Raw genomic sequence first — 25,844 nt, 5'->3', positions numbered from 1 at the left:
GTGAGGGCTAGGGGTTAAAACGCCCCAACCCGTCTTTCACCAGGGTGATCACTGGCCTGGCATTTCCTGGGGGATCCCCCACCAGGCCACCCACTCCCGGCAGGGTGTTGTTTCTAGTCGCGACTGGGACTGGGATCGGGACCGGGACCGGGACCAGGATCCTCCTACCATCCCCTGCAACTCCTCGCTTACCTCCAGATGAAACTCAGCAGCCCTCAGGCCAAGCAATGTTATTGCCTGCCCTCCAGCAGCCATACTGCCTTGTTTATATAGGCAGTATTTTCTTGTAACCTTTTTGTGAAGCAGTAAGGGAAATAATTCTAAGGCTTCAGATTTCATAATGTCACTTATTTAATACATTTTAACTATTACTATGATCTATGCTCTTTTTTCTCCCCCATAGGAAAAAAAATTGACTCCATTTACTGAAGGAGATCCTATATAATTCCATCATAAAATATGTACATGATACATTTTAGTATATGGGTATACAAGTGTGTGCATACTTGTGTGTGTATGTAGATTTTGATATATATTTGTATATATACAGATATATCTTGTGTGTGTGTATATATATATATATATAGGTATATATGTATTTAAAATGCCAACTATATAGAACATATTAAATATTAAACATAATGTGTCCTACACAGGTTATAAGCATTAAAACAAGCTCTTATATTTTATTATGCCTGGTGAGATGGACATACTTCTGGCTAAGAGACAAAGCTGGAACCTTGTAGAAATTAATCATTGTGTATATGCCACTAAGCTAACAAAGATTTTAGGATTTTTGTAGATGATATATCTTAATGGACCAATTGTACAAAAGATATCTCCCACAAAAATCCTTGCTTCTCGCATTTTTCCTGGACCATAGCTACAACATCATCCCAACACTATCACGAAACGATTTATGTAGGTGACAGTGTTACACGTGAGTTTCACTGTTTATATTAAAGAGGGTTTTGAGATCCAGCTTTCTCTCCTACACGTCCTAGTTCTTAGCTTGTCCTTGAAAAGACTGTCACTCTTTGTTCCAGTGGGCTTAGGCAGGGAGGCATATTTCTATTATTGCTTCTCACACTGCGATCAGCCTTATGTACAGCTGAACAAATGCCCAGAAGTAAAACACAGGAGGTTTCCGCCATACTCCTTACCTAGGGACAGCACAGAGCTGGTAAGGTTTGGGTATATTACTGAAGCCACTTATTTGTGGGCTAATGTCAATTTCCTTGGGATCAATGACCGGTTTCAAGGTAAAGTTTTGCAAAATGGTGACCAAAACTAAAAATATCTCCATGCGAGCCAGGCCCTCTCCCAGGCAGATCCGTTTCCCTGGAAGAGGAAATAGAGAAATTAAGGCAGTGCACAGATGCTGCTGTTTTTTCTTCGCAACGTATAAATAGCAGCCCCACTTACAGTTTTTTTCCCAGGGGAAGAGGACAAAAATAGTCACCACCACAACTGGTACATCAAGACACCATGTTGTCCCATGAGTCATGAGTACCCTGAACACAGAGCCCTGCTGTACCTCTGCATTAAAATATTTTACTCTATTGTTAAAACTGAACAGCAAAATCTCTAAGTCAAAGTTAGATGGCCAGAGTAATTCAGGGCTGAAGGAAGGAGGACTCTGTACAAGGGCTAGGGAGACTGAAGAAGCCATTCAAAGATCATTTGTGAGGAACTAGCTCAGCAAATCAGTGTGGGCCCTTTACTAGACAGTACTTAGCAAGATGGACTGTGACTTGACTGAGAGCTTCTGAACTTCCCCAGCCATCCACTCCATGGCAGTGGGAAGTAAAGTCTTGATGATGAACTGGGTAGAATGGCAGGGAGGGAGCAGGATGCAAGGGGCACCATGTGCATGTGTGTGCGTGCACACATGCATGTGGCAGCCAAGCAGTGGTGGAGAGCAACACCCATAGCTCCCTCCAGGTCAAGGGTCGGGGTACAGAGGGGTGGGATCACAGGGCATAGGAGATGCATGGTGGGGGTGCCCAAGGGGGCATGTGCCTCCCCAGATTTCTGCACCCACAGCAGGGCACAGGGTTCAGGGCTGCAGCCTAGCCAGACCAGCTCTGGGCAGGAGCCACCTGAGGCCTAGTGGGCAGGACCTGGTGCAGGAGGGAGTGGCATACTGCCATGGCCACCAAGGTGAAGCACAGAGGTGGTGGCAGCGTGGAGTTGTGGCCCTTACTACTGTTGAGTAGGGAGGGGGTGCCTCACTTTGGTGACCACTGTGACACAGTGCTCCCTCCTGTACCAGATCCCATGCACTGTGCCATAGCAGCAGCTCCTGTTGGCATCTGATATGGCCAGGCTGCAGCCCTGCACCCCACTGTAGGTGCAGAAATCTGGGGGGCACATGGCCCCTATTGCTTGTGCCCCCCCACTCCTCTGCCCTGTTATGTGTGCCCTCTCCAGTGCATCATCTGTGCTCACACCCCTCTTTCCTCACATACTCACCCTCTTGTTCATACACTGGGGTGTGGGGAGCAGCGAGTTGGGAGTGAGGGGCACCAGCAGGGCTGGGGTTGCTGTGGCTTAGGAGTGAGGGGCAGGAGCAGGGCACTACCACAAAGTAGCTGGAGGTGGGTGGGCAGCTGCAGCTGGACCCATGTCCTGATGAGCGAAGGAGCCAGGGGAAGCTCTGATTTTCCATGATAAAAAAACCAAAATCAAATGCCAAAATATAAAGGTATTTGGAATTTATTTTATTATAATGATTGAGGGACTAGTAGACTTCTAAATTGTGTTAAAATTGTAAATCTAGCAATAAAACATTGTGTTCAACTGATACCTATATATAGAATGATGTTTCATTTTTACCATGGAAAAATGTGGATTTTCGATTTTTTAAGTAAGAGAATTTGGGATTTTTTATCAAAGAATTTGCTGTTTTAAAAAAGAGAAAACCAGAATCCCTAAATTCATGAATATGTAATGAAATGAGACAGGAAGGGCTGAATTCTCCTTTCACTCAGCAATTTCACAATGGTGTACGTGTATATATCTGAGTCAATTCTGACTTGCACACATGGCTAGTTTGCACACATGGATCTGAATTGAGTTTTAGGGCTCTGTCAGGGTGTGAGGGACATTTAGGACTGATAGTGATCAGGCTTTTGCGAGAAAAGTGAGTGAGGCTTAATAGGGAAACTCAAGGAGCAGCAGGGAGGAATCATGCTGAGCAAAGAGCAGGACCTGGTCACAGACAGATGATGACCTAGCCTGCAGGACAGGAGGTACAGCAGTGTGGTGGATGCAAGGTGGGGCAGAGGTGTAGAAGAACAGATACATAGAGAAGAAAGAAGCCAATCATTTAAAAGGTCTGGGGGAGTGTCACAGAGTGATTTGAGATGTGTAGAAGGAAGCAGGTTGAAGCTGGCAGGGAGCAGTTAGGAGCTATCTGGAGGGGACAGTGTAACACCAGGAAAGTGCTAGGGGAGAGTTGCTGATCCAGAGAGACATGAAGGGATGTGCTATAGGTAGAATTTAAGGAGAGCACTGTTGGGGCTTTGCATAAGGACAATGACCACCTTAGAGAAGGCATGTTAAATATCTTTGCCTGTAAGGAAGTTCCCATGAGAGAGGGACCTTGCAGGTGAGAGGGTCTGGGGAGTGAAACCATGAAAACAGCCAGGAGGTGAAGATGGTAGGAGGACTGTTCAAGGGATGGAGGTTCAGGAGAACGCATGGGAATTGGTAGAAGATTGTTAACTCCAGCCAGGATAGCTGACCTGGAGTGGGAGCAGGAGAATTGCTGTATTCTGTCCTTGGAGAGGCACTGGGCTGTGAAATGTCCTACTTGAAAGGTTCTGCTGTTGTTGGTATTGATCATAACAAATTATGGCAGGACGCAGAGCATAAACTGGACTCTGAAAAGGCTAGCAGACTTTGTTTGAGTTGGGAGGAGACAACCATCAGCCTTATCTGTGGGGAAGGGTAGTATGCAGCATTGCTAGCAACCTGGATGTGTACCTAAGGCCCCTAGAGAGTTTGTTCTGTTCGTTAGAACCTTGTAAAGTCTTCACTACTAGTGTTACCTGTATGCTTTTGTATGCTATAGCTAGTGTTCCTCATTCTCAGCTTTAATATTTTTTTTTTAATCTGGGGATTTTTCAGGGTTTATCCTTGAAACATAAAAACTGGGATGAAATTAGGATAAAAGGAAGAAAAGGAAAAAAAAACCAGTTTGAACTGGGGAAAAATTGGCAGTGAAGGAGGGAGTAAAGCTGGAACTAGGGAAGGGGTGGAGGGAAGGGTGCAGCGCAGCCCATTGGCTACTCCCAGGGCTGCAGCAGGGAGCAAAGCGAGGAGAGCTGTCAGTGGGTTTGGGGTGTGGGGTGCGGCTCTTGCTGCTATGAGCCCCCTGGGAGGGCTGTGGGCTGGGGGGGGGGCTTGTGCCAGGCTCTTCCTGGGGGGCACGTGCCCCTGGATCAGTGGCAGGAAGCACATGGTGCTGCCCCCTGCCTTTCTTCCCTGGCTGTGTTCATACCCCACCCCCTTGCTGCAGCAGCCTGTTGCTGGGTTGCCCTAGCATTTAGGGGGAGGGGGAGTAGTGCATGGCCAGATGTGTGTGGGGGGGGGGGGAGCCCCGCACCCCCAGGCAGCAGCTCCAGCCCTGCAGGCCTGTGCAGAGTGGCTGGGTGCAGTGCCCACGGCAGGGAGTGGGGCCAGGCTCTCCAGCCTGCCCCCCCACCCAGCAGGGCTTGGAGCTCCCAGTGCCTGGGGCAGGGCCAAAGCTGGAGCTGCCAGGGAGTTTTGGAGAAGTTGGAACAAGTTAGAGAGAACAGCCAGAGTTCCCCAGTTGCTGCACTGAAAAGGAAAGGTGAGAGGAGCTTGAGTGCCAAGGAAGAGGGTGGAGACAGCTGAAGCTGGGACCTGAAATAAAGATGGCTTCTCTTACCTGCAGAGAAGGGCATGAAGAAGTTGCTGTTCCTAAAGGTGCCATTTTCATTCAAGAAATGTTCTGGGTTAAATTGTTCAGGATCTGGGAATTCTTTGCTGTCATGAAGGACAGAGCTCAGAATGGGATAAATAGTGGTGCCCTGAATGAAGAGGTGCAGAAAAGAGAGGATCAAAGGATGGGTTGGTTGAATGACACCCTCCAGTTTTCTTCCAAAAACAGGGATGTGCCTTACAGCATAGCTCCTTGCATCTCTGTAGCATCCATCTGCCGCTTGCTGGGTAAGACTTGTCGGTCCCCTAACAATGCTTACTGTTAGGGCAGTTGTCTTTCATACCTAGCCTCACAGTTTTCTTTTTAGGCCATCCCACTCCAGTGCTCCTTGTTTAGAGGCCAGTGTCATTCCACATGAGTCCTCTTACTTTTTGGTGTTTACCTCCTTGCATATAGTTGTACATGATGATGTCCCTTCTCATCTGTTATTCAGTGAAATTGAATAACGTGAGTTCAGTGACATTGAATGTGCAGTGAGTTGTTTGAGCTCCCTGAGCTCACCGGCATGTCAGCTCAGCTCCAGCCAGACCTCTGTATGTGCGTTGAGAGCCAAGCTCACCAGCTGGTCAGTGCAGGCTCTGGCTGGACCCTGGCTTTCCCACAGTTCTGGAGTCCAGGGGATGGGCACCACCTCTGTTTTGGAGCTGTGTGAAAACAGGTGCACCAATCAACTGGTGAGCTCGGAGCTCACGACATGTGTGGTGCTCCAGCAGGAGTTGTGCTGACATTCCAGAGCATGCACTGCACAGCCAGACGGGATGGGGCACTGCCACCAATATCCCCACCAGACCTGCCCCTGTATAGAGCCAAAAAATCAATCTAGGCATTTCTCTCTGCTGGAAATGTCGGGTTTCCTCTCTTCCTAAGTGTATTGGGATTTTATCATCCCAGATACACTGGCTGTATCATTCCACACTTTGCTACTCACATTTTTAATCCCTCTACAGCTCCATGTATGAGTTCTCTATTAGCATGTAGTTGGTGGTTTCTTGTTGTTATGTTATCACCTACAAATTTCATTAGTATGCCATGTATGATATCATCTAAGACATTACAAATAGCCCACCAGACACTTGTACTGCCAGCCCCAGCCCAGTATAGTAGTCCTAGCTGTGAAGATTTGCATAATTTTCAATATTTGACCTGACATATATTGTGTAACCAATCGCAACCTGCCTGTGCAGCAGATCAATCAAAATCTTATTGAAATAAATTTCTAACTTCAATTTTTCAAGCCAAATAACTGAAAAATGGAGACTGGAATGCCTGGCTAATATAAGCTACCCTTCTGCCCCGTTAAAGGGGCTGCCGCCTCCCATCTTCATTTCGCACAGGGACCCCTGGGTTAAAAGATACCACCAGCCTGATCCATGGGGAAGTGCAGTCTGCAGCAATGCTATCAGCCTATAACCTAAAGAGAGGGAGATTTTCAGCATGGATGAAGCTGACTACATCACTAGAGAGCAGGCTGGAATGTGTAGAAGTGTTTGTTTTTAATTGCTACTTCATAAATTAACATCTAATGGAATGAAGAGGACTTTAATTGCAAATTTGTTTTGCAATTCATTTTGCCCAAAGACAGAGACATTGGGGGCTGACCTTAGGGATGACGTATTGTCTGAACGGGGTGTCTCGGCTCACGATGTGGGGAAGCGCTAGAGGGACGAAGGCGATAAACCGTTGGATCTCATGTACCACAGCATCTGTGTAGGGCATCTGGCTTCGATTCGCCATGCAGGCACTTTGTGTTCGGCCAATCACAAGGTCAATCTCCTTCTGAACTTTCTCTGCCATGAAACAAAGGAATTTTAAGACAAACAGAAAAGAACAGGCCTTCTCCAATTTTGTGCAAATCTCTGCTGTATTATTTCTAAAATCGTGGTTATGAGGAATACTGCCAAACTCACTGATTTGTGTCATCCAAACTGAACCATGGCTATTGCCAAATGTAAATCATATAATTACTATGTGGTGATATTATTCAAAATTGGTTAGGCCACAAACATGGTGGAAGTGAACATAGTACTGACTTAAAATGGAGGGAGCCATGTCCTAAAACCTCTAGGTAGAGCCAGTAGCTAAGGGCTTGTCCGCAGGTCAGTAGCAGCATGCTGCAGCCAGGATGAGTTTGAGCATGCCCCATCCACCAGCTTCTATGTTCCAAACCCAGAAACTCTCCATTAAGACTGCTCTGGGGTGATCTGTGACAGTCACAGGCATGCCACGGACCAAGTTTTCAGAACGGTCAGAGCAGCCCCCCTGTGTATTTCTGGGCTGTGAGTACAAAAGGGAGACTGTTGTTGAGGCTGTTGGGGCTGGTAGTGCTGCTGCCAATGCACTGCGACCACTTCTGAGGAGCGGAGGAAAGGACCAAGATGCCTTAGGGCTGTGTCTGCTTGGTGGAACAAAACAATATGGAGATGGCAGAATGGACTGGATGGAGCAGTGGCTGAAGGGGGCAGTAGTGCTGGGCCAGAGCACAGCAAGGGGAGTGGCTGGAGGGGTGCATATCCATTGTACCTTGTATCTCTGGGTATTTCAGGAGTATCAGGAGTCCATATCTCAGTGTAGTGCTAGTTGTCTCTGTTCCCGCAATGAACAAGTCAAATGTTGTGGTTATCAGGTTCTCCAGGTGGAATTCAGACTCGCCATTGTGTTTCTCCTAGAGAAATGGCATGATTATCTGACAAGCTAATATAGATTTCAGAGATTTCATAGATTTCGTAGACATTAGGGCTGGAAGGGGCCTTGGGAGATCATTGAGTCCAGCCCCCTGCCCAAAGGGCAGGAAGTCAGCTGGGGTCATAGGATCCCAGCAAGATAAACATCCAATTTACTCTTGAAGGTGTTCAATGTAGGTGCTTGAACCACCTCCGCTGGCAGACTGTTCCAGACCTTGGGGGCTCGGACAGGAAAGAAATTCTTCCTTATGTCCAGTCTGAAACGGTCTTGCAGGAGTTTGTGACCGTTCGACCTCGTCATCCCTTGGGGCGCTCTGGTGAACAAACATTCCCCCAGATCCTGGTGGTCACCCCTGATAAACTTATAGGTGACCATCAGATCACCCCTGAGCCTACGCTTTTCCAGGCTAAAGAGTCCCATGGCTCTCAGCCTGTCATCGTAAGATCTGTTTTCCTGACCTCTGATCATGCGCATGGCTCTCCTCTAGACTCTCTCAAGCTTCTCCACATCCTTTTTGAATTGTGGAGCCCAAAACTGGACACAGTACTCCGGCTGCAGCCTCACCAAGGCTGAGTACAAGGGGAGAATGACGTCCCGGGATTTGCTCGAGAAGCATCTATGGATGCACGCCAGCATTTTGGTCGCTTTACTAGCCGCAGCATCGCATTGCAGGCTCATGTTCATCTTGTAGTCAATGATGACCCCCAAGTCTCCTTCTTCTGTAGTGCTATCCAACGTAGCACTGCCGAGCCTATAAGGAAGCTGCAAGTTTTTCCTCCCAAGGTGGAGAACCTTGCATTTTTCGGTGTTAAACACCATGAGGTTCTCGTCTGCCCATTTGCTGAGCTTGTCCAGGTCAGCCTGGATCACCCGCCTATCTTCTGGTGTGGATGCTTTGCCCCAAAGTTTGGTGTCATCGGCAAACTTGGCCAGTCCTCTCCTGACTCCAATGTCCACATCATTAATGAAGATGTTGAACAGGATGGGTCCCAGGACAGAGCCTTGAGGGACCCCACTGGTCTCAGGGCACCACGATGAGTGACTGCCATCAATTACAACCCTCTGGGTCCGACCAGGGAGCCAGTTTCCCAGCCAGCAGATCGTGGTGGAGCCAAGGCCACAACTGGCCAGTTTGGCCAAGAGGTGATCATGGGATACCAGATCAAAGGCTTTTTTGAAATCAAGATATATGACATCAATCTCTTCTCCCTTGTCCAGGTGATAGGTCACCTGGTCATAGAAGGAAATGAGATTGGTCAAACAAGACCTACCTGCAACAAACCCATGCTGGCTATCCCTTAGGATGTTAGCCTGGGCCAGTCCCTCAAGGATGGCCTCCTTAATAAACTTTTCTAAGATCTTCCCCAGGATAGAAGTCAGGCTAATGGGCCTGTAGTTAGCTGGATCCACTCTCCTCCCTTTCTTGAAGATCGGCACCACATTGGCCTTCTTCCAGTCTTCGGGCACTACACGAGAGCGCCAGGAGTTTTCAAAGATCCGTGCCAGGGGCTGGGCTATGACGCTCGCCAGCTCCTTGAGTACCCTGGGGTGCAGATTGTCAGGGCCGGCTAACTTGAAGGTATCCAGCTTCTCAAGGTGTTCCTTCACGAGGTCAGCATTGATGGAGGGTAGGGGAACCCCATCACCTGGATCTCCCTGTCCCATAGCAGGCACGGGCGTCCCATGGGACTGATGAAAGACTGACGCAAAGTACCTATTTAATAGGTTGGCTTCAGTTGTCAGTTGCCCCATCTGGTTTAGCAGGGGTCCAACATTGCCCTTGCTTTTCCTCCGGCTCCCCACATATCTGAAAAAGGACTTTTTGTTGTCCTTGATGCTTGAAGCTAGTTGGAGTTCAGTTGCAGCCTTGGCTTTCCTGGTTTGGTCCCTGCAGGACCGGACCAGCGCAGAATAATCCTCCTTGGAGGTGAATCCCATCCTCCATCCTTTGTAGGCTTTCCTTTTTAGCTGCAGGAGGTCCGCTAGGTCTCTGGAGAGCCAGGGGGGCTGCTGTGCCTTCTTGCTGCCTTTCCTCCGTGTTGGAATAGATTTAGCTTGTGCATTGAGGATTGCTTCCTTGAGAAGCAACCACTCTTCTTGAACTCCCATCTCCCTGGGGTCATGGTCCCTGAGGGCCTGACCGACAAGCCTCTTGAGCTTGTCAAAGTTGGCTTTTTTGAAGTCAAGGACTTCCGTCTGGCTGACTGACTTGCCAGCTTTACGGCAGATGGTGAAGGTGATCGACTCGTGGTTACTGTTACCCAGCTTCCCATCGATCACTAGGTCGCCGATTAGGTCGTCCCCTGTAGCCAGTACCAGGTCAAGCAGCGCTTTGCCTCTCGTTGGCCCATAGACTTCTTGAGTCAGGTAGAGGTCATCCACACACGAGAGAAAGCTTTGCGCCCGCTCAGATTTAGCTGAGTGATCTTCCCACGAGATGTCCGGGTAATTGAAGTCACCCATGACAACCAAGGTCCTGGAACAAGCGGCCTCAGTCAGTTCCCGGGCGAACTCCTGGTCAAGCTCAGGACTTTGAGTGGGAGGTCTGTAGTAGACTCCCACCGTTGTGTCCCCTGTGCCGTATTCCCCACCAATTTTTACCCAGAGGGTCTCTAGCTGTCCATGCCAGTTGCCAACATCAGCTTGCAGGGACATGTAGCTTTCCTTCACATAGAGAGCTACACCCCCGCCCCTTTTGTCAACACGATCCCTCCTGTACAGGGTATAGCCCTCTATACCCGTGGTCCAGTCATGGGTGGAGTCCCACCAGGTCTCCATTATCCAAATTATGTCATAATTCTTTGCACTGAGCAGGAGGACGAGCTCGTCCTGCTTGTTGCCCAGGCTCCTGGCATTAGTGTACAGGCAGGCAAGTGTGCCCTTGGGGGCTCTTGCCTTGCCCACAGATTGTGCCAGGGCTGGGGCAAGGGTGGGCTCCCTTAAGTGCCTTGGTCTGCTGGCTTTGCAAGGGTTGCTCAGCGGGCCAGCAGTGGCAGTCGTTCCCCCATCCCCCAGCGGGCTTAGTTTAAAGCCCAGTGGAGCAGGTCAGCCAGCCTGGCTGAGAAGAGCCTCCTCCCCATCTTTTCCCAGCAGCTGGCTGCCTCTCTCGCCAAAGAGTGGGCTGTGGTCATGGAAGCCAAAGCCTTCCCAATGACACCAGCTCCGCAGTCTTTGGTTCACTGCGTGGATCCTCCTCTCCCTCCTCAGCCCATAGCCCGAGACTGGGAGGATTGACGAAAACACCACCTGAGCTCCCAGACCTCTAAGCCCTGCTCCCAAATCCCTGTAGCACCTCATGACCTGGCTGGGGGTGCTCCGAGCCATGTCATTGGTGCCCACGTGAATAAGGAGCATGGGGTAGTGGTCTGTGGGCCGGAGGAGCTGTGGGATCCTCTCTGCAATGTCTCGGATGCAGGCCACTGGGAAGCAGCAGACTTCCCGGGCTAAGGGGTCGGGGTGGCAGATTGCCCCCTCAGTGCCCCGCAGGATGGAGTCTCCCACAACAAACACCTTTCACTTTGACTTGGGGAGAGCGGGGCCAGTAGCTGTGGTTGAGCCTGGGTTGCCTGCGGGAGCTGGCAACTGAGCAGGCTCTGCTGGGGCTGCAAGAGGTGTGAACCTGTTGCTAAGCTCCGGCAAGGGAGGGGCCTTGGTGCAGCGGGCCTTAGGGCCCTGACCACCTTGGTCCATGCCCCTGACTGGGCAGAGCAGGAGGTCCCAGAGTCCTCCTTAGTCATGGAGGGAGACGGTGCTCTACCCTGCGGCTCCCGGGGGAGAAGGCCCTGGCAGTAGGAGTCTATCTCCTGATTGCAGTCCCTGATGGCACACAGTCTCTGGACTGTGGCCTGGAGCTCCTCCAGCTGGCACGCCAGAGACCCCAGTAGGGAGCAGACCCCGCAAGGGGAGGTGGCCATGCTCCCAGGCTCCAGAGCCTGAAAAAGGGACAGGCAGCCCCCGCAGCGAAGAGCCAGGGGCTCCGTCTGCATGGAGCCCGGAACCATGGGCTCCATCTGGGTGGCTGTCTCTGAGGTGCCTGATGGGGGGGCCACAGAGCCCGAGGGGACCCTCGGGGTGCTGCACGTGCCCATCCGTGTCATGCCTCTGGTAGGCTGGCTATGGCTGGGGCTGACTACTCTGTGGGGGTCACAGGCAGGGTCTCGTGCCCTCCCGCACCCTCTCCTGCACGAACTCTGCGCTAACTCGAGCGCCTGTTTATGCAGCCTGTTCGCGCAGCTCCGGTCGTGGGGCTCCCTGGGGGGCTGGGCCAAGTAGGGGCCTGGGCGGGGGCTTGACCCGGCCCGGCACCAGGCAGCGGCCTCCTCCCAGGGAGCGAGGAGTTAACCCCTTCCCACCACAAGCCCGCTTTCCTCCGGGGGTGGGGGGGTCGGCAGGGGACTCTGCGGCTGCTGAGGGGGTGTCTGGGGGGCTTCGGGGGAGCGGGGGCGCAGCGGGCTTCACCCGCATGTCTCTCACCGCTCCGGAGCCTAACTGAGCTTTTATATATGTTGCTCTTATTCACAGGCTCCAAACCAGCCAGTTCTACCCAGTTCTGCAGTATTAATCATATTAATCCTCTCCAGTAATGCATCAGGGAGCAACAGTATTACTGGGGTTATTACTGGGAAATAGTCTTCTTCAGACTGTGTTGCAGACAGTACTTCTTAATTACTATAATCAATATAAGTAGTTGCAATCATTAATTGCAAATAAAGTGATTAATATCAGTGGTGGAAGGAGTCCATGTGGTTGCAGGACTCTCTCTTACGGTATTGTCCAATCCAAGAAAAGAAGTAGCTAGACTAAAATGCTTCAGTGCTTTTTTTTTTTAATGGCAGCACTGGAGAACTAAAAGAAGAACAGAAAACAGGCGGCTGAAATGTTTACCTCAGGCTTCACACCCGAGCACTTGCTTTTGTAATAACAGTCATTGTGAATTTGTATTCCGCTAAAGTCAACCCATGGAATTAATGTAAGTTGACCTGTGTCAGATGTGACTTCAGCCCAATGTTTTCACATTACCTGGCAAAGTAATGTACTCACTGCAAGTCCTTAAAATGAGCATTTGGGTTTTTTATGCTGCCCAGTTACCTGTTCCATCTTGGTGAGGAAGCAGTCAATAATATCCTGAGGGGAGCTGGGATCTAGAGAGTCTTGATGTTTCTTCACCTCTTCTGAGATGAATTCTTTCAGCTCATCGACATTTTTGAATATCTTCTTGTGAGGGCCAGGTAAGACATCCATGAGAGATGGGAACAATTGGTACAGCTAGAAGAAATGAAAGGAATAACATCTTTGTTACAGAATATCTCCTTGATCATAGGGAGCAGGGCACGGCCAAGAATGAAATACCCATTCCCTTCCACTACAGTGAGATTACAAGGGAGTTGTTTGGGGCTCTGATATTTCAGCTGTACTGAGATGTGTGCATCTTTATGCATGGTGACGAGTCTGGGATTTGAAGGTAAAACCTGCTATTACTTTGGGACGCTTCTGTATTTAGACTTTGATCAGTTGCCAGCAAATGGGATGGGGTCCTTTTTACTGCCTTCAATGGGTTCTAACTCAGGCCTTTAGTTTGATAACTAAACGGAGGGACTCGTCAGGGACTTACACTGCCTATAGACATTCTGGTTCACTTTCTAATCAGAACGCTTCGGAGCAGACTCAATTAATCTAGTCTGCTCTGCATTCTAATTAAAACACTCCAGCATCGCCTCACCATAATGCATATTAAGCACCCACTTTTTAAAATGGCCGTGGGGGCATTTTATCTAAAACTCATTAAATGTTTTAACTAGAACGGCTGTCAGGGAACCACACTGATTAAAATGGCCCCTCCCCACCCCCGAGCACATGGATAGGCACTCCTCGAGGCCCACCCCATTCCACTGAGTGGTGAGATTGAGTGAGGACTGCTTGGGGCAGAGCCTGGAGGTGAGGAACTAGCTCCTAAACTAAGTGCGGTAATTTGTTATGTGGTGATAGACATGGAAGAACATGTAAACCAGATGGCCCAGTTTGCGTCACTTTGATACTGGAGGAAGGGAGAGAGGACTGGTATCACCAAGTGGTTTCAGGTCTGTTGCCTGTCTTCTGTCTGTAGGATCCTGTGTGTGCATTTGCACATTTTCAGAGGATCTCACACAAAGTCATATTATATCCATTTCAATTACCTGTGTGTGTTCCAGAGTCCTTACTGTGGAGTGGACCTCAGGACTGGAAATTGTGGCTCTAAGGAAACTGAGCTATTTTGGAGCTCATACCTCTATAAGAAAGCTATTTCATCTGAGTCTGCAGCCAGATGTAATGTTTGCAATGTTTCCAAGTGCAGCAGGCAGGGGCTGGTGCTCCAACAGGTATTGTGTTAGAATGCTGCAGCTCTTTTTAGAGCACTTCAAAGCATATGTATGTCTGTATGGCTTGCCCTTTGAAGCACTTCAGAGGTGTTTGAAATGCTTGAAATGTGGCATCTATTCAAACCCTCGGTTCCTTTTTCTGCTGCTTCCTTTTTCTTGAGTACATAGTCAATGGGAATATACACAAAACAACTCCTTCCCCCTCTCTCCTGTCAAGTAAAAAACCTGAGGTTTGTGGATCAAAATAAGGTGTGTTCAGTGTAACTGAAAGTCCATCCGCATAATCTTAAGCTTGTTTGTTGGTTTTCATCTCTCCTGTCATGATGTGGAGCTGGGGAAATGGATATTTCATGGATCTCAGTATAGCCAATGAAACCATGACTCAGAAACAGTACAATATGTTTGCCGTAATGAATGGCAGCAGGCCAGCAGAGGCCGAGATGACACTGAAATTTGGTCTCAAATGCTGAAACAAGTTGTAGGCAGGCAAGGTTCTTTGGGTAAATCTGATATATTTAATTAGACCAACTAAAATAGTTGGAAAAATTCTTTGCAAGCTTTCAGGTAGAAAAACGGAGGCAGTTATGTGGGCCTTATGTTTGGTCTACTACACGTGAGTGACTATCACTCATAAGAGAAGGGTCAAAGGTAGATTTCTGACTGTACCTGTCCCCAGTGGGAGTTCATACCATGGGCAATGTTATTGATCAAACCCATCAAAGTTAGAAACTTCCTGTCTTCATAGTCATGATGCTTCCCAAAGACGATGGAGCAGATGATGTTGGACACAGCACAGCTCAGCAGGAAGGTGGGGTCAAAGGGCATTTCTGGAAGATTGGGAATTTTGCACAAGATTAAAACTGATAAACTTCACTTTATTCCTGTGGGGCTTTCTAGACCCAACCTAATAATACTTGGCAGAAATTCTGAAAGGAATATGAAAGAATTGATGTGACTGTTGACCGGGACTTCTGCTTCTTTAGTTGCTGGTGCTGGAAATTGCCTGGTGAATGAGGCAGGAAACTGTATGGAGAGGGAGGATTCTCTATTGGCTACAGCAATTAAGTGTTGCACTGGACACTGGAGCCTACCTCTGTCATAGAGTTCCTGTGTGATACAGGCAAGTCACATAAAGCAACTGTTACAAGTGGCCACTCTGTTAGTCTTTTCTGGTGAGTCAACTTGAGACACCTGCAGCCTGACTTGCAGAAGTGCTGCATGCTCACACCTGCAATTGGGGTGAAGGGGAATTCTTCGCTGAACATAGGAAATACAACAAAATGCTGAGTAGTCTGAAAAATCAGGTCCTTGGCTTCTCCAATGGAGCACCCCAAAGTAATTAGCAATTTAAACTTTGATTTTCCTGCTTTTCTGTATGTGAAATAGGGGTAGCATCAGCCTGTTTCATTAACATAAACTAAAATCAATTCCTCAATGTTTGTTTAAAAATAATTAGAGTAAAGTAATAAGCATTTTATAGAAAATGAGGGGGCTGAGCTGGGTGGTGCATCAGGAAATTTAAGAATTCTCTGCAGAATTTGGATTTTATCTAGTCAATAACGAAGGTCCAAACATTGAATAATCAGCTAATTATATAAATCATATAAAATAGGTCTGGAAGGGATCTCCAGAAGTCATCTAGGCAAGCCACCTACTCAAGGCAGGATCATTCCTGTCTAAACTATTCCAGGTGTTTGTCTAACCCAGGGGTGCTCAGCTTCTGGCCCAAGATCTAAATCTGGTTCACAGCACCATGGCATCTGGTCTGCAGGGCTCCCCACAGATCAGGAAATTTTGCAGCATGGAAACAGTAGTAATTAATACATCTATCCCCCCTGCTGCCAAATTCCCAAGCCCCAAGCGTAAGACCGGGGCCAGGCTTTGCCACCTTCTCCCACACAGCCAGATTGGAGCCAGGTCATCCCCCCTTCCCTCCATACGGCTGGGCCACATCCTCTTCTCCCTGTGAGGCTGGGCCATACCTTTTCCCCCTGCACACCTGGATTGGGGCCAGCCCACAGCCCCTTCCTCCCACATGACTGGATCAGGACTGGGCACATGATGACTGCATCATAATGCACACATTCCAAATTAAGGTGACACAGAACATGCTAATTCTAGCTAGTCCCAACTTCTGATTGCTTGCCCTGGACTTTGCAACCTTAGTATCCTCTAAACCTTAATTTATAACTAATAAAAAGGATACCAACTCTGGGTGCTGCTGAGCTTCTTCACCAGATACTGGGCTTCTTCCTGGATCCGTATCTCAATGCTTCTTTTTCCCATCCCAAAATTCCTCAGGGTGGTGAGAGCAAATCGACGGAGCTGCTTCCATCACTCCCCGTTGCTAAAAATAATCCCTGGAGAATGAATAAGAGGAGGAAACAGCTTGGGACACAGGGCTGGAAATGAAAAGGCAGAAAGTAATTCCAAAAATACACAAAAGCCTGTGGCAGAACCCTATTGATGGCTAGAAAATTATATTTAGAGGCTTGCTTTTGGGAATTGGCTTACATATATTAGAATAATGGTCCAGAGAAACAGCAAGGTAAAGTGATTTCAAAAAGCCTGTTTGTAACAAAGTTTCCTTCAAAGCCCACTGTGTCTGACAGGCAAGCAGCAAGCAGACACACAGGCTGGGAAATTGAAGACATGTAACACAGTGTTCTGTAACATGAGAAGGAACTCCCTGCATTTGCCACGTCGCAGTGCCCAGTTGCAGAGCCCTTGGGATTTCCGGTTTTGGGGAACAGACCAAATTAGGAGTACATCAGAAACAACCAAATTAGGATGTGTGTATGTAATGTGTTTGTGAAACAAAGGAATACAGGTTTCCCTTGCTTTATACAGGTTCTGTATGTATGAATTCACTCCTTTGCAATGAGCCTTTTTATACCAAAAAAATTGGTTATATGCGAGGTAAATTCACTCTTATGTGATCAGTGTGGTGGAAGCTGATTTGTGCAGTGTATTGTGGGAGTGATGCCATAGGCAGAGGAAGAAAAACTTATCGGGGGGAGGAGAGGGGGCTGAGCTGGGTGGTGGTGCCTTGGCTGGGTTGCTGCACCCTGCAGCCTGGCCCAGTCCTGCTCTGTCAGTGTGGCACCCCATGAGCTGTGAACCATGAAGCCGCCTGACACCAGTGCCTACAGCTGCCACTCAGGGCAGTTGGTGCCCATGCTTTTGGAGCTGCAGCTGCAGCTGCCCCAGGAGCAGCATGGTGCTATGTCAGTGCAGTTGAGGGGGTCAGTACAGTCGAGGTGTTGGACTGTATCCCTATTTGTTACATTGGTTCCCTTTATGTGAATTCAAGTTATGTGTCATTTTCCAGGAATGCATGTATAGTATAAAGCGAGAGAAGCCTGTATGCTGACAGCACAGAACATGGACAGTATGATGAGCACAAGGATACCAATCAACGATGCCCAAAGATGATGAGTCATCAGAGGGGGAGAAAGGATACAAAAGAAGGAATTTCAGAGCAGCAAGGGGTCCCCGGGAGGGAAACCCAAGGCCACCATGGACGGAGGGCATAGCATCATGCACCCCACCCTTCCTAGCCCTTCTCCCAGTGCTATCTTCAGAGTGGGGGGGCGGGATTTCAGTCCACCCACCCCACCCTCCAGTGTTGACTGAAAAAACTCCAGACCAAAATCCCTCTTCTCCCTTCCCCTCCTCCCATTGAGACTCGCAGAAGCTCCAAATTGAAGCTGAATCCCCCAGCCCCTGGGATCCAACAGAAACACCTGTTGGGTTGTGGGGATTGCTGTAACTCACAGCGCTTCCTGCGAAGCATCATGAGTTACAGCTGGGAGCTGCATTTCTGCCTATGCCTAAGATGTATTTAAAGTCCCAGGTAGGGGAAGAAGCCTCTGCTCCCCCAGTACTGGGCAGCTCATCCAGCATTGCCTAGTGCAGGGTTTTGACAATCAGCTGATTGGTGGCTTTGGCCCTGAGAGCCTTGGGTCTCGAACCCAGGGTATCCAGAACCAAAAATCACCTGATTATCTGCCCATACAACCCCAGGTTAACCAAACTTGGGACTGTCCAGGGTTGCAGCCAAAAATCAGCTGATTCCTGGTCCCATTCTCCAGACAGCCCCAGGTCTCGAACAGGACAAAAGACAGTCCAGCAGGGTGGAACATCAGCTGATTGTCAGCCATGCATGTGGGCATCCAGCTTTCAACTAGCCATGGTAGAAACAGCCAAGGCTCCCTCTGCACTGGCAAATAGTAATGGTACTACTGGGATCTGATACCCCCTCCCAAAATCACTCCACCTGCCATCCACCATGTCATTAAATGAGAGTATATTAGGGCCTAAAGTGCCACCCTGCCCTGCTATCTGCCTGACTTCTAACATGGCTATCTACATCTCTCTACTCATAGAGATGAAAGTAGACTAATTTGTAAACCTACATGCCTCTAAAGGATATTATTCAATACTGAAACAGTGCAGTATAAGCTGAAGAATTACATGATAGTGTTGGCATTTTACTTGCTAAATTTGGGCTGTATATAAAGCAGGACTTAGGTGGATCCTATCCTGAAAACTACTGCTCAGCTGCTGCCTGACCTGGGAAGGACCCAGCCCACCAGATATCTCACTGTTTTACCCTCCATTTCAATATGCACTTGCTTCTGTGTAAGTTTAGAATTGTCCAAGATTAAGCTGTTGGTGCCCAGCTCCTGCTTCAGTGCAGTCTGTATCCAAAAACTAGGCACAGCTATGTTGAAGCCCTTAGAGGACCCAATCCCTTGGATCTGCTCTTATGTTGCCTAACACACTCTTAAGCTACTGATGGAAGTTCAGTTAAATATGTGATGGGATCTGATCCACACTCCCAACAGTTGCACACCTGCTATGCTAAACATGCATGGCAAATGGAATGATTGTGGAATCGGGGATCAGTGCAGGGGGAGCCCAGAATCATGATCCTGGGCTCTCCCTGCACAGAAAGTAGGGAGCTGGCTGCCCCTTACACCCATGACTGGGCATATCGGTCAGCTGACTTCAAGACTCCAGGGTGCTCTGAGGCTGGAAGCATCTCCAATCAGCTAATCACCATTTCTAGCCCTCGAAGTGCACCAGCTACATGTTCAATTTAAGATGAAATAGGAACCAGCCACAAAGTTATTATACATATGTTGTGTAATAATTTTGTAGCTTATTCCCTGTTTTTTCACTCTATTAACTGCATGAATGTGTGGCCAGGTTGCTACTAAAGACACGATTAGTGGTTAATCACATCGAAAGTGTAGTGTTGCCAGGGGCCTCGACCATCCCATGTGTTTAGTTATTAAAATGCAGGTGTAAGAGGAGGCTGGTGGTGCCCCCTGTTTCATACAGTAGTCTCAAGCACTCAGCCAGGACAGGGGACATAAGGATACAGGCTGAAGGGATTGAAAACCATGCCAGTCCCCTGCCAGGAGAGTGCCTTAATCACCAGATTCAAACCCAACCTGATGTAGACATACTCATCAACACAGCTCCCTGCTAATTGTTTGGGTTTTTAAATCTATTTTAAGAAATCCAACATTCTGTGGACACATCTACATAAGACGCTTAACTGAGCAGTAGCATAGTTTACTGCTCAGCACACACGTCTACACATGTGCATGCTTACTGCACAGTAAAAATGCTTAATCACAAGTAAATTTGCTACCGGGAAATGCTGCTAGCAAGTTTACTCATGATTAGTTACTGAGCAGTTACATACATATAGACAACCCAGAAGCAAGTTTGCTCCTATGTCAGCACTTCCACCAGGGGGCTGGGCTGAGGCTAGCCCCAGGGCTCCAGGCTGGGAGCCTCTCCTGCCCCAGGGCTGAAATGCTTCTATGGAAGCCCCTACCTCAGTAGGGATGTGCAAAACTTCGGGTTCTGATTCAATTTGGAGGAGATTCACCCCGATTTGGTGGCTGAATCTCCAAATCCAAATTGAATCAGGAGACCAATAAAAAGGTCTGAATTGATTCGAAGCTCTCTGAATTGATTTGGAAAAGATTTGGAGAGCTTTGGAGATTGAGGCAGTCCCTGCTTGCTGCTTCAGGGAGCTGGATCCAGACTCCATGCTAGTAAGTAGGGGGTGGGGGAGAGGGGGCTGAAGCAGGGGGAGGGGATCATGGGGGACCCCCACCAGGCCCCATCCCCTGCCTGCTCCTCCAGCCCCCCTGAGTGCCCTTGACCCCTGCCTGCTCTCCCAGCCCTGCCCATGGATGCCCCGCCCGGCCACAGCTCCTGGCTTTAAAAAAAAAAAAACTACCACTCACCAGCTCCTGCCAGGTGGGGGGGAGGGGCAATCCCCACTGCCCCTCACTGCCCTATGCTGCATGGGGAGCTCTGCCACAAGCCCCCATCCCCTACCTGTTCTCTCAGATGGGAGAGCAGGCAGAGGATGGGGCCCATCTGATGTGAAGATTCAATTCAGGACAGCAATTTGAATCACCGAATTGAATCTCTGTCCCCCAAATCAGCCGAATCTGAAATGAATACTAGCCACTTTGCACAGACCTATGCCTCAGCCTGAGGCCCCTGTGGCCCCCTGAGCAGGCCACAGGCGAGCTGTCCTAGCCTGCCTGCATTCCAGCACTGCTGCCTATCACCACACTGCCTTGTGGCTCTTGGGCCCATGTCGTCCAGGGCTGCAAGTTGCTCCAAGCTGCTGCAGGGTCCTGCCAGGCCCCAAGCCCAGCTGCAGGCAGCTTCTGGCTGCTAGGGACAGTTCCACCTGTTCACAGTCCACAACAAGCAGCCTGCCCTGAGCTCACAAGTGCTGTGGAGTAGGGCTGTGTGAAATTTTGCCGACCGTTTCATTTCAATACTGTTTTGACCAATTTTGACGTCACACACCACAGTCATCAGTTGGGGAGTGCCCATCCTTGCCCTTCCTGCAGCAACTGATGGACATACTTGTGCCCCATGTTTATAGCAGGATGGGTGGCCTGCCTGAGCCCCCACCCCAGCCTGGCACCCCTGGTGACATATCACTGGGGAAGGGCCCTTCAGACATCCAGCAGCCCATCCTACCAAGCTCCCTGGCTACACCCTCCACCAGAAGCTTGGGGAGCCCAGTTCAGCACCTGCTATACCAGCTCTGCAGCCCCAGCCCCTGCCACAAGGCACAGCCAGCCATGACACTGCTGGCTGCCAGGAACACCAACTCCTCCCCTGGGGAGGGGTCGGGGGAGCAGCCAGGAGCCTGCCCACTGCACCCTGCCATCTGAGGACACTGCCTGGAGCTGCACACCATTACTGACTGCCGTGACCATGTAAAGCCTCCAGCCATGCCAGCCCAGCCACATAGTAAGCCCCACTCTGGGGGGACAGTCCTTCCCCTGCCCGTGTCTCTGCCCCTGCCCCTGCCCCTGCCCGTGTCTCTGCCCCTGTCCCCGCATCTGAGAGTTAGGTATTGCAGCACTTAACTTGTAGGCACCAAAGTCTTTAGTTAGATCTACCCCTCATGCTGTAATATCTTCGGGGCAAAGACCGTCTCTCCCAACGTCTCCTCATCCCCCTGCTCTCCAAAGACAGAACATCCCCACCAGGCGCTCCAATGCTGAAAAAGTACCTAATCCTTTGTTAATTTTGTCACCAATGGGCATGTGTCCTCTGGCAGCAAACTCATCTGCACGATCAATCAGTGCCTCCTTCACGGCCTCATATCCATGCAGGGCCACGACATGCTCAGATCCAAAGTGCACTGTGAACACTGGACCGTATGTCTCACTCAGCTGTGAAAACACAACGTGGCTGGGGTCAGCTTCAGGGGTGGGGAGGATCACAGCCATTTAAAAAAATGCTGATGAAGGCACCCCTCTTCAGCATTACATGAACTACCTCTCCACACACTACCTCCCAGGGCAGTGGCAGTAAGGCTGTGTTGAAGCACTGCTGCTTTTTATTGCTTTCTTTTATGCCGTAAGTGAATGTGGGTTGGGAAGTGAGGTTGGATTGTGTAGATGGAGACACTCCTTGGTCAGAGGGAAGAGAGCGGGATGGGGTGGGCAAGGTAGATTGCTTTTGACTTTTGAGGGCAGGGTTGGAGAGGTGGGGAGTTTACTTTGTTGCATCTTCTTTTAATATGTTATTTCATTTCTTTACTATTTTGTCTTCTATTGTAAACTGAACATTTATGGGAAGGGTGGCATATAAATCTAAGAAAGAAATAATAAATAAATAAATACAATTTCCAACCCAGCCTGCATCTCCAATGTACTAGGTTCAATGCATGAAAACAGAGAGATTTCTTGACCTTAACAGTTTTTTCTGGGCATAGTAAGCGACCGTCAATCCTCTGGATCATGGTGTATGTGTAAGAAGCCTATGTTAACTTGATGAAGAGCAGACACCACTCAGGGGCAGGACCAGGAATATAGCACCCCAGCACCTGAGACTAATATTAGACTGTGAAGCAAGCTGAAAACATTCTGCTTGAATGTTCTGGAACTGGGGCTAGCTTCCCAGATTAAGGACAATAAGAAGTCCTTTTTTAAATATGTAGGGGGTAAAAAGAAGGTCCCGGGTAATGTGGGGCCCTTGCAGGACACCACGGGAAACTTAGTCATCACACCAGACGGCAAATCTAACATGTTTAACGATTTCTTTGCCTCCGTCTTCCTAAGTAGGGACCAGAACAGCCACCTCCCTGCTGGGCCCCCCTTGGGCCCTGGGGGAGGCACACCTGGGCCACGGGTTAGCGAGGATTTAGTTAGGGAGCTCCTGGAGGGGTTGGACGTATTCAAGTCAGCCGGCCTGGATGATCTCCACCCTAAAGTTCTAAAGGAACTGGCTGAGGTCATTGCAAGTCCCCTGGCACAACTTTATGAGCACTCATGGTGCTCTGGTGAGGTACCGGAGGACTGGAAAAGGTCCAACGTGGTCCCCATCTTCAAAAAAGGCAGGAAGGAGGACCCGGGAAACTATAGGCCGGTTAGTCTCACCTCGATCCTAGGCAAGCTGTTCGAGAAAATTATGCTGGCACACATCCAGGAGGGGCCAGCAGGGGACGGCATGCTTAGCGGCAACCAACATGGGTTCATCAGTGGCAGGTCCTGTCAGACCAACCTGGTGGCCTTTTACGATCAGATCACCAGATCGTTAGATGCAGGGGTAGCAGTGGATATAATCTTTCTGGACTTCCGGAAGGCTTTTGACACTGTCTCTCACCCCGTTCTCATTAAGAAGCTGGGGAGCCGTGGTGTAGACACCCACACAGTCAAATGGGTCGCCAACTGGCTGGAGGGCCGCACCCAGAGGGTGGTAGTGGATGGGTCCTTCTCAACCTGGAAGGACGTGGGCAGTGGGGTTCCGCAGGGCTCGGTCCTCGGGCCCGCACTGTTCAACATCTTCATCAGCGATTTGGACGAGGGGGTAAAAAGCACCCTGTTCAAATTTGCTGATGACACTAAGATGTGAGGGGAAGTGGGCACATTGGAAGGATGCAACAGGCTACAATCAGACCTAGACAGGTTACAAGGGTGGGCGGATGAGAATAGGATGGGCTTCAACACAGACAAGTGCAAGGTGATGCACCTCGCGAGGAACAACCGGCACCATACCTACAGGTTGGGGAACTCCCCTCTTATCAGCACGGAGGCAGAAAGGGATCTGGGGGTCATCATTGACTCCAAGATGAACATGGGCCGGCAGTGTGGGGAGGCAGTCAGGAAGGCCAACCGCACCTTGGCATGCATCCACAGATGCATCTCGAGCAGGTCCAAGGAGGTGATCCTCCCCTTCTATGTGGCACTGGTCAGGCCACAGCTGGAGTATTGCGTCTAGTTCTGGGTGCCATACTTCAAGAGGGATGTCGACAGCATGGAGAGGGTCCAGAGGAGGGCCACTCGCATGATCAGGGGACAGCAGGGAAAGCCCTATGAGGACAGGCTGCGGGACCTGAACCTGTTCAGCCTCCAAAAGAGAAGGCTGAGGGGGGATCTTGTGGCCTGTTATAAACTAGTCAGGGGGGATCAGCAGGCATTGGGGAAGTCACTGTTTCCCCGAGCACAGCCAGGAGTGACCAGGAATAACGGTCACAAGCTGGCAGAGGGTAGGTTTAGGTTAGATACCAGGAGGCGCTACTTCACAGTTAGGGCGGCTAGGGTCTGGAACCAGCTTCCAAGAGAAGTGGTGCAGGCTCCTACCCTGGGGGTGTTTAAGAGGAGGTTAGATGAACATCTTGCTGGGGTCATTTGACCCCAGTATTCTTTCCTGCTATTGCAGGGGGTCGGACTAGATGATCTACTCAGGTCCCTTCCGACCCTAGAAACTATGAAACTATGCTTTTCATTCCCTGCAACAAAATACGTAGGAAGGAGGAAGCAGCCATACCTTGCGGAGGGTTCTGGACAAATCCTTGGTTTTCAGCTGCAGTACATTCCCTATGATGGGAAAAGAAACCGGTCCAGGTGGCAGCTTCCCATTTCCAGACCTCTTTCTCCAGTTTGTGAAGAAGAGAAAGCAGAAAATACACAGCGCTAGGAGAACAGTTGTTGCTCCCTGAGCATCCATTGCAAAGTATAGCACTTACTTCAGATTCTAGAATGGAATTAATGAGCACATTGGAATGCTTATATACTGCACAGTGTCAAGGTGGATGCCAGCAATTTATCCAATAGCAGGTCTGGGTTCTCCTGTGTCAGTGAAAATTAACTTTTCACTATCTGAGTTTGTTTAGCATTACCAAAGTGGGAATGAACTCTGAACCTTTTAGTGAGAGTTGTTACTGCACAGTAATCACTGTTACTGCTCAGTCCTGGAGGCATATGAGTTATTTGCGACCCTACTGCACAGCAGCAACAAGCCACTGCACAGTAGGTCTTTGCTACTGCTCAGTAGGGTTGGCATCACGGTTCGTGCCCACCAGTGCTTTGTTGACATAGCGATAAGCTATGTCGCCATAGCTCATAGCTACGGCAGCATAGCATCTCTTATAGACATAACTTCTATTATGTGTCAACTCCTTGAGAGTGAGGAGGAGGCCTCTGCATTGTGTTAAGCTTCTATCCTAGGTTCTGCTCTGTCACTTTCTGCTTCATAGAGCCAATGTCTCCTGATACTGCTTCCAGCCTTGGACTTCTTTTGCGTATGGGCAGGACTGTAGGAGAAGAGCTGAATCAAAGGCCCAAAGCCCATCTCTGACCATGGAGGTGTGAACACCATGAGTGTTACTAGTGGCACATTCAGTAGCATGTGAAACAGTTGATGGTCCCCAGCTAAGCAAATAGTAAAATCTGAAATTCAGTTTAAGTAAAGCATGACAATGTGATATATACCTGTATAGTTGTGCACACTGTAGCCTTAATTATATTGATAACACTCCATGGATTCTCTTAGTTTGTGTAATTTAGAACGAGGTCACATTGTGTTTTGGAGGCATTCTAGAGGGAAACATTGCCATCATTGAAACAGCATTTATATTGTTTATTTGTACAGGATGAGTCACTAGAAAAGCTGCACTGCGTCTCACTGGTGCCTGTGTCAATTGTACATTCCTTATGGACTTGAGGTTAAACTGAGTCATTATTGAGACATCTATATATGACTCATAGACATTTGGTATGGACACTGGGGAGTCTTGGGGGCTGTGCCTAGACAATGGAAGCAGCCACCTGTGGAATGTCAGGTGTCTGAGCCCCTGGCATCTTGTAAGGCTGGCTGCTTACCCAAGAACCCTTGGTTATGTAAGCAAGGCCTCCATTCTAAAAGAGATTTTAGAACCTTTAGTATCTTATTGATTTTCACTGCCAATAAATAATAGTATACAGAACTGCCTGCAATGACCAGGGTCCCCCACGCTGATCCTGATCCTGGCCTCCTGCTAGCCTGGGCCA

The 25,844-nt window shown here is 49.2% G+C and overlaps 1 protein-coding gene across 2 annotated transcripts; it reads right to left on the bottom strand.

Moving 5' to 3' along the window:
- Positions 1 to 350: 350 nt before the first annotated feature.
- On the bottom strand, positions 351 to 24,541 carry LOC149859530 (cytochrome P450 2H2-like). 2 transcript variants are annotated; one of them, XM_090057866.1, is made up of 9 exons: positions 24,343 to 24,541; positions 21,581 to 21,743; positions 16,221 to 16,370; positions 14,677 to 14,837; positions 12,743 to 12,919; positions 7,493 to 7,634; positions 6,572 to 6,759; positions 4,919 to 5,060; positions 351 to 1,341 (listed from the first exon to the last, which is right to left on the bottom strand). In XM_090057866.1, the coding sequence occupies exons 3-9, from the start codon at positions 16,294 to 16,296 to the stop codon at positions 1,160 to 1,162; spliced, it is 1,068 nt and encodes a 355-aa protein (XP_089913992.1). In that variant the 5' UTR covers positions 16,297 to 16,370; positions 21,581 to 21,743; positions 24,343 to 24,541; the 3' UTR covers positions 351 to 1,159. The 2 variants fall into 2 exon arrangements, with proteins under 2 accessions (XP_089913992.1, XP_089913991.1); XM_090057865.1 differs by lacking the exons at positions 16,221 to 16,370; positions 21,581 to 21,743; positions 24,343 to 24,541.
- Positions 24,542 to 25,844: the final 1,303 nt, after the last annotated feature.

The sequence above is a fragment of the Crocodylus siamensis genome, chromosome 7 (assembly GCF_052110815.1).
Source record: "Crocodylus siamensis isolate JL-2025a chromosome 7, ASM5211081v1, whole genome shotgun sequence".
Lineage (NCBI taxonomy): Eukaryota > Metazoa > Chordata > Crocodylia > Crocodylidae > Crocodylus > Crocodylus siamensis.
Note: the sequence above shows the minus strand (reverse complement) of the source record. Positions and strands in the feature narration are given on the sequence as shown.